A 14,437-nucleotide genomic window follows, 5' to 3' on the forward strand; every position below is an offset into this window, starting at 1 on the left:
CATTTTTCCTGCATGAAACAAAGGAACTGGAAAGGGGGAGAAGCACATCAAGCTTTAATAAAATAAAGGGTTTCTACCTACCATTATCAGGGACTGGTTCCATGTCCCACGGGCTCAGCTTTTCAATTTCACCATTGTCCCATCTGATTCACCAAGTAAAAAAACAACCAAAAAATATTTTAAGTTACCTTGACTTGGAAGTGTTCCCTCCAAGCATTTTTAAATCTCAGCTATAAGCACATTTAAATTACAGCTCTTTGTAGGTATTGACAAAATACACTGTATAAACATGTACAGAAACAAAGGCAATCAGCAAACAGGAAACATTCTGCCTGATGAATTTCAGATTAAAATTGTGCTCCTGATTTTGGCTGCATGCAACTTACCCAATACATAAATCAATTTTACAAAGCCTGTATCAAGAAGATGAAGAAAAATAAGCTGAACATTTGGAAAAGTGAGATAACATCAAGGGGAAGATTTGAGAAAAAACAGGAGATTTGTTTTGCTGATCACAACAGGAGTTGTGCAATTCTGTGCATTACGGAAGAACAGGAAGTGAGACATTTCATACATCAGCACTTCAATTTATGAGGCAGAGGGCATTAAGAGAAAGAAAAGAATAAATATAAAATGAAGAAACTGAAGTTAATTAAGGTCCAAGACAAAGCAAAAGCAACACAAGTGCTCTTGATAGATCTGGGTATTCACTCTGATACTGAACTATGAGGTGTAACCATCATTCTGAGATCTCTCCAAATCCCACCATATTTGGGCAGATCTTTACATGTTTTTAAAAATACATAAAATACCAATGAATTTTGCTATTTCCAAGGTAAGAAATGTCTGACTGGATCAGCTTCACACCTCACTGCTGCAGACAGGCAGAAGTACCCTGTAAGATGGAGTGCTGGATCTTTCCTACAGCTGGGTTAATCCTTATGTTCCCATTTTTATTTTTTATTACAAGCACATACCAGAAACCAATAGATCAGACTGCAGTTCACCCATTTCCCTCCAGAGCTTTGCCAGCAGTTTCCTGTCAGTGTTCTCCAAATTCCTAGGTCCACTTCTGATGCCTTAAAAAACTCAGATATTTGGTCTAATGCCTCCTGTGTATTTATTTCAAACCAACTGGAAACTGCAATGATCACGCTCAGAGTATTTTATAACTAAACCCCTGCTCTGGCCAGAGCAGCTCTCCACTGTTTTGGATTTCCCAATGCCTTGGAAAACTTGGATCACTCAGTCTGTTTGATTTTTATGAACTGAGAGTCCTAAAGGCTGATCTGTTCAGTTCTCCTCCCCAGTTATTGTACAATACTTCACAAGCTCCTGATATTTACAAATGGATATATTAATTCATAATTTTGCATGTCAACTCCTTATCAAGGGTTTAGTACAGCTTAAGCCCCACTTAGTTCTGCTTAAGTTCACTCATCCAGGTAATGCAACTTCATAATAAATCAAGTTGCTTCTACACAAACACCTATTGTTGTCTTGACAATAAAATAACAAAAAAAAATTGAAAATTATCTTAAATTCATTCATTTTCCATACAACAGTAACAGTGATAAACTGAAGTAAGTGTGACAAAAAGAGCAACAGACCCAGCCAAGTCACAAAACCTAAACAGAGCTGTCAAACACTCCAGATATTTTCATCCACCTATCTTAGGATTCTGCTCTGGAAAAGCTGTTTGTGAGGCCAGGAAGAATAAAGTACTTTTGGAAAAAGATCTTAAGGAACACAGCATTCCTTCCTTCAAAGCAGCTCTAAACTTTTTTGGTAAAGGCTGATGCATTAAAATACTGAAATATCCTTTAGGTCTCACAGGAGAAAGGAGCCCAGGAAATTGGCACCAGGCTTTTGTTCATAATTGGAAACTTGATTTGGAATTGGCCAAGAAAAATCCAAAGCCCACCTGAACTTGCTCCTAAAGAACATCTGTGGTACACAACAAAACACATGGAATGGATGGAATATGGAAGGGAAGGTAACAGGCAAATATTTCAGTCTGGGAGTTACTTCCACCTTCCCTCCAAGGAAAATCATTGAGACAGAAGACAAGTAGATGAGACAAGGAACCAAAACATGTAACACAGCCTTGGCAGTCTCACTGGATTGACTATTAGCTATAAAATTCCCCTTCTTTCTGGTAAGCAACAGGTTCAAAAGCCATTGAGTGAAAAAGCAATTAAGAAGTCCTCCAACAATGAAACTGTGACTATTCAATGTACTGTACAAGACATGGGAAGTATATCTGGGCTTGATGGAAGTAGGAATATTCAATATTCACTGTTTATTCTCCTTACAGTCCTCCCTTGCTGGGGGAAACCAAACCAAGCAAACTCCCAGAATTATCCCTTCAGTGCCTAAAGGAGGTGACAAGAAGGCTGGAGAGGGACCTTCACGAGGGCATGGAATGAAGGACAAGGGGGAATGGCCTTAAGCTGTAGGAGGGAAGGGTTAGATTAGATACCAGTAAGGAATTCTTGACTCTGAGGGTGGTGAGGCCCTGACACAAGTTGCCCAAAGAAGTTGTGGCTACCTCATCCCTGGAAGTGTCCAAGGCCAGGCTGTCTGGAGCTCTGAGTAACCTGGGATAGCAGAAGGTGTCCCTGCTCATGGCAAGGGGGTGGAACAAGACAATCTTTAAGGTCCCTTCCAACCCAAACCATGCTGTGATTCTATTCCAGACAGCTTGGACAGGGCAGGATAAGGTCAATCACCTGAGTCTGAACACTGAAGTCCAGAGATATCTTTATTTACCGTTCTCCTTTGTGTGAAGGTCTGTTTGTTGATATGGAAAAGGATGCACAATGTGAAAGACAAAGTGTGAGGACTTGAGGCATAAGGACCTTGATGTCAGCAATCACAGAGGAGATTCAGGACTCCCAAACAAACTATCAGTGCAGACCAGTAATTAATGTCCACAGAAAACTGCATTGCTTGCTTTGTGGAAGGACCCAGAATTACTCAGTACAGGAAATGTGAAGAGGTCAACAACTGCTTTTACCAAATTACTACTCATTAACAAGTTGCCACAAGTTATTACATATCCACACTGTGCTACAGCAACAATTTAAAACCATTAAGAAGTGACAATACCAGGAGTAAAATAATTTAAGTGAACAATTTATACATTCTCATAGCAACGAGGCAGTTGTGTGAAAGCAAGGGCACTCTAATAACATTGGAAATCAAATCTCTGTGTACTCACTTGACACTGTAACACTGGAAGTGACTGTCTGGATACTGAGGCTGATAAGGCTCCTGACCCAGCACTGTCCCAAACCACCAGGCATCGTCAATAATGGAGCGGAACCTGTCGGCTGCAGCAAACACAGACATTCTGCTGAGAGAAGGACTTAACTCTGTGGCTGCCACAGGCAATCAGAAGAACTTTTCATAACTGTACTGCTTGATTTCTCCCCATAATTAAAGTTCTAGACTCACTGGCATGTAAGTCTGTTGTTAAGCTTTAAAATAAAAAAGGGAACAGAACAGTCTGGATATGTGTTTTGGTGACTGTATTTACATCTACTGGCAGTCCCTCCGAGGTTCAATTTTCTGACTCTTGCCTACCAGAGAACCCTCTGACTCTACAAACAGCACATGCAGCAATTAGCCGAGGACACATCTGTGATTTCAAAGCTGTTCAGTCCAACACTCAGCAAACACTCACAGGCCTGCCAGTTCCTCTGCCGGGCTTCGTCGTAGAACTGACGTAAGATAAGGAAGTCGATAACATCTGGCATGTCGTGGTATCTGGATAAAAAAAAAATCATCACTCATGAGTGCCTCAGGGCTTTAGGAAGAAGAGAAACATATTCTTAAACACTTTTCAGGAAACTAAAACTGCACATACCTGATGGAAAATGATTTGTCTGTGTGTTTCCCAGTGGCGTGATCTATAAAGGCAAGTTTGAGGCAACACAACGTGGGAGGGCCAACTTCGTACCTAATTCCAACAATTTTTACCAATTCCTGATCCTACAGGTAACAACAAACAGCTTCAGCAAATTTTGTCTTAGGGAGCATGTACAGAACTGCTGGTTTAACATGAATTAACCAACTGTACCCACATGCAAAATAGTGAAATGAGATTTGAGATTTCAATGGAAGGCAGTCTGTCAGCCTTAGGATTTTAACATTTGGCTTCCCACAGAAAATTCTGAAGACAATCTGGTAATTTCACACGCTTTCCCCATGGGGAAACATTAGTAACCTCACAAACCCACGTTTTGCAAACAGAATAATAAAACTCTTCAGTCTCAGACTCTGCTAGAAACCCACAGAACCTTGAGTGCAGACCTACCCTAAGCACCACTTTTCTCCAAGGCTCCTTGTGTGGATTCAGTTCATAAATGTTATTTCTTCTCACTGCTTCAATGTAAGCTTCGTGCCCTTGTCGGAAATATATCACCTAAAAAACACCCCAACAAGCCCAAACAGTGAATGTTTTCCTGTGTTTAGCAATTATGATAATCACAAGCATTGGAAGGTTTTAATCCTTGTTCCTACCTCATCCCCCATCTGAGGGACAAACGGGGACCTTCGGAGAGCCGTGTCTGTGATCCAAACTGGAGGGTGCCAGTCATAGGACAGCTCCAAGTTCAGTGGTTGTGCTGCAGCATCAGCCTTCACAAAAACCAGACATAATGGACATGAATTCTAAACAAATCATTACATTTTAGTTTGACAGACAACACCTTATCTTATAAAGGACTAATCCACAGCATTTCCAAACAGTATCAACAGAATTCCTCCAAGGCTTTGCTTGAGTTGTAACTGTATTTGTAATTCTAATACTAAACATTCCTTTCCTATCTGGAGATTTGAGTGAGCACGTCGTTATTATGCAGGCCTTAGCAGAAAGTTTTTTAATTTAGATGACAGTCTCAGTACCCAATTAAAAATTATTCAAGCTGCAAGAAACTGATTCTACTTAGAAGGAAGTGAAAGGATAGTGAGAAAAACAGACCAAACTTATCGAAGTTATCCCAGGCTTAAAAAAGAGAATTTGTTTGTTCCTTTATGAGAGAAAACAACTAACAGTAGTTATTGTGACTTAAGGTAATTACTTAAATTAACTTAAAAAATGAGTAGCTTAAAAGAGAAGAATTATTTTAACTTACAAAAATATTAAATATTTAACCTAAGTATAAATTGCTACCAGCAATGCAGTGACTGTGTCTCCTATGCATTAAAAAAGGCAAAAAACTAGACAGTTAAGTTATAGAGTCACAGAATGGTTTGGATTGGAAGACACCTCAAAATCATTTTGTTCCATGCCCTGCCACAGCATGGACACCTTCCACTACCCCAGGCTCCTCCAAGCCCCGATGAAGCTGCCTTTGGACATTTCCAGGGACAGGGAAGCCACAGTTTCTGGGAACAACATGTCCCAGTGCCTCACCATCCTCAGAGTCAAGAATTCCTCCCTAATCTAATCTAATCTAACCCTGCTCCCCTTCAGTTTAAAGCCTTCCCTCTTGTTCTATCCCTTGGGAAAATGCTGATATTCTGTACTGATATTTATTGAACACATTTCCCCTTTAACACCATCAACCTTGAGAACCCTCTTCATTTGGAAAATGAAAGCACCTTCACTTGGTATGCAGATTCTTCCCTACAAATCAGCAGATCCCTCACACTGGGAATGATCTCAGATCAATCCCATGCTCCCTGTGTGTGCTGACAGAAAGATCCTTGGCTGATGGCAGTAACAATCATTTTAGTAGTTTCTAATGAAGACCCTAAGAGAGAAATGAAGACTGTGTAGAAAAAAAATGAAAACGGTACCTCCTCCTGCTTTTTAGGTTTGGGTTTTTTCCTCCTCTTCCTCCTTCTCCTCCTGGGAGGAGAGGATTTCTCAGCTGACACCTCGTCCTCGGAGGTGCTGCAGTAGCGCAGCGCTTTCCTGCGCGAGGTGCGCACCGGCGGCTGCAGGTTGATCCCGGCGTCCGCGATCCAGTCGGAATATCTGCTCGAGGAGTCACTGTCCACACAGGGCAGGGGAACACAAACACAACGCAGCTCTCAGTGCTTCAGAACACTCAGCTCCCTCAGAAAAATGCCACATAGCAAGTGTTGTTGAAAACAAGTTTGTCCCCTTGTAACCATTGCTCCACTCTGAGCTTAACATGAGGTTTTGGGAGAATCCAGTATTTGAAAGCACATTTCTTTAAAACAAATAAAGTCTGGTGAATTCTAAAATCAGTAATTTTATTCAAGAAATTTGTGCAATGGAATTCTGGACTTATTAGGAGCCCTCCCCTAAGGAACACACTGCTGCTTAAATTCTTTACACTTACCCAAATCTCAGCTATACATTCACTCTGAGTGGATCTCTGAGTACCATCATTCTCTGAGTGTTTTTTTATCTCTAGTACTAAAGAATTCTAAGAGAGTATCTAAAATAGCCACAAGGAAGTAATTAAAAACTTAATTATAACACTGCTACATAAAGCCGGAAACTTCTAGAAATTCAGATTTGTCAAAATTTTTTTTTAAGAGCAAGGAAAAAAAAATTCCCCAAACGAATGTGGGAAAAAATTTCCCAAACTAAATCTTTCATCCCTCCAAAACCAGACCAAAACATACTACAGAAATATTCCAGACCTTCATCTCTTTGCCATCTGACTAAAAAAAAAGCAAAGGGACTAGGAGTTACATTAAAAAATATAAATGTTTTGGCGAAATGGAACAGTAAATAACAATACAATGTGTCAGTGGAGTATATGGATTTTACCTTATATGATTATTTACATTATTATTATTATTATTATCATATGATCACATCTGAAGCACAACCGAGCTTTCATACAACTCTTAATTTGTCAAAATTCAAGTAAAACTCAGCCACTTTACCTAGAACTATTACTGTTGCTTTTCTTGTCACTTCTCCACTCTTCCTCTTCATCAGATGAACCAGAGCCCTCACTTTCTTCAGCTTCCTAAATGTAAAAATACAAACTCAAGCCAAACCCATGTTTTAAGGGTCTGAAACTCAAAAACATGTTGTCCATATGATCAAATTTTAATAAGTTTGGTAAAAAGTTGTTAAAATGGAAATAAAAGTAATCAGACCATGTAAAGTGTACAATAAAATCTGACTGGGAAGAATTTACATCACAAAAGGAACAGATCAAGAAAAACAATCACATCCTCTCTCCCAACACAACAAGGGGATGTTCTGTTATTGCTATGATTTTTTTTTCATTAATTATGCAAGTTGAGGGCTTTTTTTGCCCCCCTCCTTTTAGTATCAAATGAATGACCAAGTACTAATTAGAGTACTCATGCATGTATTTAAATGCAACACTAAACAGGAGAGATACACCAAAATACATTATGACTTTACTAATTTCCTGATTGTTGCTCATCAACTATTTGCATTAATATAATGTTTTAAATGTCTTTTTCATAACTGAGTTAGTACAATGCATGGCTCATGTGTGAAGCTGTATTTTGTCAAGCAAAAAAATTAAAAATAGGAGAAAATCCCATGAGGTTTCAATTGTAGCTTCAAATGTTTGAATTAGTCCAACTGACTGTCATTTTCAGAGTAACAAAGCTGGGAGTCCTCTCACTAAAATCTGCTCATTAACTGTGTAGATGATACAATATCAAAGTTCAGTCCTCACTGAACTTTACATTCAATTTAAATGATTTACTGTTTTTATACAATGAAATTCTTTATTAAGAGGTAAGGAAAGCAGAGTCCATTCACAAGGAATACCAGTCCTCATCTTACTTGCAAGATTTCCTAATCTCCTGAACATGCTCCCTTTTGTTCACTGTTCTTCCTTAACAAAGTGACTGCTCCAACAAGTCTGAGCTTCTCTGCTCCTTCCACTTCTCCTTTTCCCAGTTTAAAACTATTTCCTTGTGGCAAGGAAAAACAAGGGCAGTCCTATCACCCATTTACAGTCTGCTAATACATCAGACACAAACAAAAAGCTCCTGCTACCCACAAAGTCCTGTGTCACTCCAGGCCAGAGGAACAGATCCTGTGGAAGAATCACATTAGCAAGAACCTTCAGAATTTCCACAGAAAAACATTAAAACACATCTAAACTCCAAATGTCACCTGAAGCCAACCAATTGTCCATCAGATTTTTGACATGGGCTGTGGATTTGATTTAGAAGATTCTCAGCAAAACCAGCTGAGCCATTTATAAACTAATAGGAAATATTGTCCTTATTAAAGCAACACAACGGGTTTGACAAGTGCCAACAACAATGATGCTTACAGAAATACTTTCCCTGTAAAGAGAAGGGGTGGGGCTTTTTTGTTTGCTTGTTTAACAGAGAAAAGGCACATCTACATGAAATTTCATTTATTGAGCAGCTCAAGTTCAAAATCCAAACTCAGAGGAGAACTCACGTGCTCTATCAAGCCAAAGCAGTTGTCCCTCTCCTCCTCAGAAGACTCCAGCTGCTCAATGTTATTCCGTGTTCTGTAGTTGGAATATTTCCGTCTGTGCAGTCGACGCTTCAACTGGATTAATGAAGACTCAGAGTCACTCTAATTTATAAAGAGGGGAAAGAACAGGAGTTAAATAAAAATATTTATCTGGCAAATTTTTATGAGGGGGAAAGGGTGGCTAAAAGCACTGCTGAATGCAAAAATTGAAACAGCTTGTTTAAATTAAAACTCCCTGTCACAAGAAATAATTTTCATGTAAGTGCAAAGTTTAAAATTTGCTGTTCCAAATTTAACATTTATTAGTGGTTCTAAGAAATTGTTCTTTAGAAACTGCTGTGACAGCTCCATTCACATCACCTGATAAATGTATTTACAGAATCAAGACACTAACTGCCTACAATGTGCAATCATAGAATCAGAGAATGCTTTGGGTTGGAAGGGACGCTAAAGATCACCTGGTTTCAACCCCCAACTCCCCTCAGTAAAGGGATCGTGCAGTAGAATTCTTGTGTCAAATTATTTTGTACTCTAAGACAAAGCAAATCTGGCAACAAGCTTATAAAAACAGCACAATAATCAGTGTTTCCTTCTTGCCAATCTCCCCCACAAAACGGGTGATGAAAAAAGCACTTGAAAGGAGGGAAGTCTGAACAAGTTTCCCCACAGACAAAATACTGTTATCTAAAGTAAAATGACAAGGAACAGCAACATAACCTGTGATTCCTCAAGTACAGGACCCTGAATGCTCTCAGGACTTGCAGTAACTGTGTAACTGCAGTCAAACCAGAATGGCCTGAAAGCCATCCTGCCTCTAAAAATTACTCCCAAATACCTCACACAGAAGCAGGCAAGACTGAAAGCAAAAAGAATTCCAGGTATCCATAAAAATAAATCAAGCCTTGTCCTGCAATAATTGGGAGCTGAATCATCAGGGTCCTTGGAAGATCATACTGGAAACCTCTGCTTTCATTTTCTACACCACCACTTGTCCTCAGGCACAGAATGCTCACTTCTCCAGAAGCTGCCACGTACCTTTTCCAGTGACTCAAATGACTTTTTATTCTCTGTTGCATAAAGATCTCTCTCTTCTTCACCTTTTGCAATCCGATATTCTTCCAGTTTCCTACAAGAAAGCCATGAAAATCTAATTCCACACCTGTTTTGACAATCCTGGTCGCTTTAAGGGATCTCTCTCACACCCAATTCCATTCCATTTTTAATTTTAGATGTTGTTATTGCTCAATTAACTGTAAACCATTCTATCATTTCCAGGTTAAGAGTAAAAAATATGGATGCTAAGAAAGTCTTCCTTCCAAACATCAAAATATAATCTACGTTTTCAACCTCATTTTTAATTCACCTTTTTCCATTTGCAATCACTCTACCTCCCAACACTGGGAATGCTTCTTAAAACCCTCAGAGATGTGGTAGCACCTATGGTTGTGGCTTTAAACAGAGATGTTTAGCTACTAATTCTCCTTTTCACAGATCAATACTGGCTGTACTTTTGAAAGCAACTGGTTTAGCATTTCAAGGGGTTATAATTCATCTCCTCCAAAAGTCTCACAGAGAGCACAATCTCACCCAGCTCTTCCATGGAAATGAATTCAATCTGTATTTATTTTGGAGAAAGCAAGAATCTAGGTGATCTAGCTAGCCTGGAGATGACTTAAAATATTGAAATAGGGGAGAATCATTCAACTGGAGAAATTTTTCTTCTCACTGAATGGACCTTACGAGTTTTTAGCACATCTGCCCACAACGCTGAACTATTCCAACAGCATCCCTTCTACATTTGGTGTAACCACACTTAATTTAGACAAACCAAGCTGCTGTGCTGTGCCTAGTGCTGCCTTAAGTTGTAGCTTTTATATTTTTCAGATTGTGTACTACATTAATGCACCACTCTGAACTCTATACAGAATGCTAGTTATTTCTCTTCACTTTTTGGTCAGACTAAACAATCCTTTCTGGGCCTGGAAACCAAGGTCACACCAGCAGCCTCAGGCCCTGGAAAGTATAAACAAAAGTGAACTGGGGGGAGAAGCAAACCAGGGAGATATGACTTCATTAACTGAAGCTGTAATTAGACAATTAACCTCAGATATACAAATAGAGCAAACTTTTATCTGCCCAAAAAACTCATGACCACTGTCCATCGTGGACGTAGCCTCAGCCAGGCCCTTGTACTGCCCAAGAGTAGCTGGGGGTGGAACAAAAGTATAAACAAAAGTGAACTGGGGGGAGAAGCAAAGCAGGAGGATATGACTTCATTACCTGAAGCTGTAATTAGACAATTAACCTCAGATATACAAATAGACCAAACTTTTATCTGCCCAAAAAACTCATGACCACCGTCCATCGTGGACGTAGCCTCAGCCAGGCCCTTGCACTGCCCAAGAGCAGCGGGGGGTGGAACAAAAGTATAAACAAAAGTGAACTGGGGGGAGAAGCAAACCAGGGAGATATGACTTCATTAACTGAAGCTGTAATTAGACAATTAACCTCAGATATACAAATAGAGCAAACTTTTATCTGACCAAAAAACTCATGACCATTGTCCATCGTGGACGTAGCCTCAGCCAGGCCCTTGCACTGCCGGGCTCCTGCACTCTGCCTAGCCTCTGCTCTAGGCAGCCTCTCCAGCCATCTCCTGCAGGCTGCAGACACACCTGAGCAAGCTGGGGGGGATCTCTGGCACCACCACCCTGCGCCTCCAGGCCTGCAGGTCTCTCTCGGTGGCCATCTGGCTGCGCGGGGCGTTCTGGTGCATCTGCCGCACGCCCTCCACCTGCCCGCTGCGCCGCAGCCCGATGTTGGGCGGGGACTGGATGTCCAAACTCGGCCTTCTGAAAGCTGGAACACACAAATCAAAACGTTTTTGCCGTGCTGCAGGGAACTGGAAGATTCTTGCTAAAAGATTAAAAGAAAAAAAATAATGGCTGTATTTTTATCTCTGAGAATGTCACTTGGAGCCTTCAGTGATGCCTTAATTTTGAGCTTTTCTATGTTTCAGATTCTGTGCTGCTTTACTGAGTACTTCTGAGCTTCATGTTAGGGATGGTGAGCTCTCTGCACAGAGCAGGGAGACAAAACAATTCCTTCTCCAGCTGGGGACCAAGGACAAATGATCCAAATCTCAGCCCAAGAGCACAAACAACGTGGGCTGGAGAGAGGAAAACAAGCAGGATGGGACTGCATGGGCTAAAGCTGGAATGGGACAATGAACTCCAGTGTGCCAATGGAGCAGAGCTGATCACAGTGAGAGCCCCCGGGAGCGCTCGTGCATTTTGGGACCATTTGGGTTCATCTTGGGTGCAGCCCTGGCTGGGCTCTGGTGCTGCCCAAGGTGGATCCATGGAGGAGATTCTTTTCATAAATCCCTGTTTTGTTCTTTAGCTCTGTCCAGCCTCTGCTCTAGGGCAGCCTTCACAGGGCATCAGTTCTGGAGGATTATGTGTCTTGTAGAAAACACAGAGAGTTTATACAAAGAACTTTTAAAATGGTTATTTCTGCTACTGTTTTCACAGAATCAGAATCACAGAGTCATTTAGGCTGAAAAAGACCTCCAAGATCCAAAGACTTCCAAGCATTTGACCAGTGACCTTGTCAACCAGACCAGAGCACTGAGTGCCACATTCCAGTGGTTTCCTAAACGCTTCCCAGTGGAAGGAATTGTGGTATGACAGAAGGGCTCTTCTGAACTATTCAGACAGCTCTGAGGCCACTGAGGCTCTAAAAAGCACTTTTCATAGAGCTGAGTGCATGTAATTAAAAATATAATTATGTAAGAAAAAAAAAATTTTCATCTATATTATACAGCTACGTAATTAAAACTACAAAGACACAGCTTAGCAAAGTGTCTTGTTTAAATCTGTAAAGAAGGGACAGGGGAAACCAGTTTGAATAATGGCACAAATACTCTGCAAAAAGTAAGGAATGCAAAAATAATTTATATTGGCAAACATTTGCAAAAAATTATAATGTATATATTTTGCATGTTATTAATGACCTTCTCTTTTTAAAGGGAAAGGCTCTGTAATTTAATCACAGGAGCAGCAGTGTTTTAATGAATAAGAACAACCCTGTATCACAATGTTAAAGCAATCTCAGTCCCCAGAATTACACTGAAGTTAAAACCTGTTTCAGTATTTCACACAGCACAAGAAAAAAGGAGACAGAACAATTCCTGAAGAATTTATCAGCAGTCCTAACCTCTCCTGGGTGTTCCCTCCCCGTTTTGGGGGCCACTTGGAGCAGATTCTTGATCAGCTCCAGTCCTCTGATCCTGCTCCAGCTGTAGCTGTCTGATCATCCCATCCAAAATGCTGGGCTCCAAGCCTGGCTCATCCTGGTCAACCGTCTGCTGGCCAATCACCTGCTCAACAACTTCTCCATCACCTTGCAAGTGTAAAACAGATCAAATGAATGAAGTTATTCCAATTATTAATTCCAAGTAAGACATTTCTGGAATGTACAGTCAAGCCATTTGTGAACATCACTGCCCACAGAAAAGAACTGCAACATCCATTTGAACAACTGATTTGTTTTCCGCTTGTTTAAATTGTATTCACTATAGGACCTTACAGCATCTTTAGTGAACAAATACAAAATACCAAGTGAAAAAAAAAGGTATTTCTAAATTGCTGATGTCCCCTTAGGAACTAGTAAATAACCTACTTCTGAATGTAGAACTTTAGTGATAGTCTTACTTGTTGCTACATATCCAAGTTGAGGAATCAAATGTTCATCTGCACAATTCTCTCTTCCTGGCACCAATCTTTGATATTTTGTTGGATGAGGGTTTCCATCCACATCCACTAAGAAGGGAGGGGGCATGAGGTGAGGGGCCTGCTGAGTCTGCTCATCCAGCACGTAGTTGTTTGAGTCTCGGATCAGCGGCCGATAGTCAGTGTGGAAGAACATCTGATCAGGAATCTAAAAGGAAATTTTGTTTTTATGTTAGCAGTTTGGAAGAAAGAATATGCTAAAGAACAAAGAACAAGCACTGAAGTCCCTAAAGTCTTCTTAAAGGTAAAAGAAAAGGCAAGATCCCAATTAGAAAGAAGATTCCTATGTAACTTCAGTTAACCTGGATGGGTTTTGCAGTACTGCAACTTTCAATAGTGCTTTTGCAAGCAACAGAATTCTTTCAGAAAACAAAAAACCTGAGGTAACCTCATGCAAAAGTACTGTTTCACATTAAAAAATATGCATTCTGCATTTTCCCCCTAGAATTATCAGAATCACAGGATATTCAGAGTTGCAAGGGTCCCACAAGGGTCACCAAGTCCAACTTGTGAGTGAGTGGCCCCAAAGTTTCCTTGCAAGGAAATCTTTGGCTAAAGCTCAACATCAGCTCAAAGAAAAGTTTTCTTAATCATGATTACTTTCTTAATCTATATCCACCGGAAGTTTTTTTTTTCTACAACTGAAAGTCCATGAGGCTGAAGGAAAATGGTTACATAACTACTAGATCACAGTCAGAATGTTTGCTTCCAGAAGTGATGGCAAAGATGAAGGGAACAAGTTTCAATTTCAGCTGAGAATGTAGAGCAAGGAGAAAATAATTCTTTAAAATTACATACATGGAACTAGCAATGAAACCTGAAAAAATGGAGGAGAAGTGAAGAAAAGAAGAAATGTGTATTTATCAAAACAAAAAGGAAGCTGGCTGATAAATTCAAAAATATAGGATAGGATAAATCATTGAGTCAATAATTCAATTTTGCTTAATTTAATCAACTGCAGTGAATTTGGGCTTGAGTGAGGAAAGTCCTAAAGAACTGCAAGATAAACCAGCAGAAATTACAAACAGAAGCATTTTTGAGGTTGAACAATGAAGGTGAATTAGCTGTCTCCAAGACAATGTATTCCAGGAACATTCTTGGGAGCTACTGTCATGGGAATGTTAAGACATTGGTTTTTTTTCTGCTGTGCCAGGATCATATAAGCAAGACAATTTACAGACATCAAGGAATCCATTATATTTAGATTTAA

General features: G+C 40.1%; 1 protein-coding gene across 1 annotated transcript in view; it reads right to left on the reverse strand.

Annotated features, from left to right (window-relative positions):
• The window catches only part of BRWD1 (bromodomain and WD repeat domain containing 1), a 44,322-nt gene that overhangs the window by 16,124 nt on the left and 13,761 nt on the right, over positions 1–14,437 (reverse strand). The window contains exons 17-29 of the mRNA XM_068179583.1: positions 13,150–13,375; positions 12,653–12,838; positions 11,110–11,293; positions 9,470–9,560; positions 8,396–8,536; positions 6,877–6,962; positions 5,809–6,004; positions 4,528–4,644; positions 4,322–4,429; positions 3,872–3,996; positions 3,689–3,771; positions 3,224–3,335; positions 82–143 (exon numbers count right to left, since the gene is read on the reverse strand). Coding sequence (XP_068035684.1) covers positions 82–143; positions 3,224–3,335; positions 3,689–3,771; positions 3,872–3,996; positions 4,322–4,429; positions 4,528–4,644; positions 5,809–6,004; positions 6,877–6,962; positions 8,396–8,536; positions 9,470–9,560; positions 11,110–11,293; positions 12,653–12,838; positions 13,150–13,375 — 1,717 coding nt within the window. The remainder of the gene's footprint in view (positions 1–81; positions 144–3,223; positions 3,336–3,688; positions 3,772–3,871; positions 3,997–4,321; positions 4,430–4,527; positions 4,645–5,808; positions 6,005–6,876; positions 6,963–8,395; positions 8,537–9,469; positions 9,561–11,109; positions 11,294–12,652; positions 12,839–13,149; positions 13,376–14,437) is intronic.

This window comes from Anomalospiza imberbis, chromosome 2 (assembly GCF_031753505.1).
Source record: "Anomalospiza imberbis isolate Cuckoo-Finch-1a 21T00152 chromosome 2, ASM3175350v1, whole genome shotgun sequence".
Classification (NCBI taxonomy): Eukaryota; Metazoa; Chordata; class Aves; order Passeriformes; family Viduidae; genus Anomalospiza; species Anomalospiza imberbis.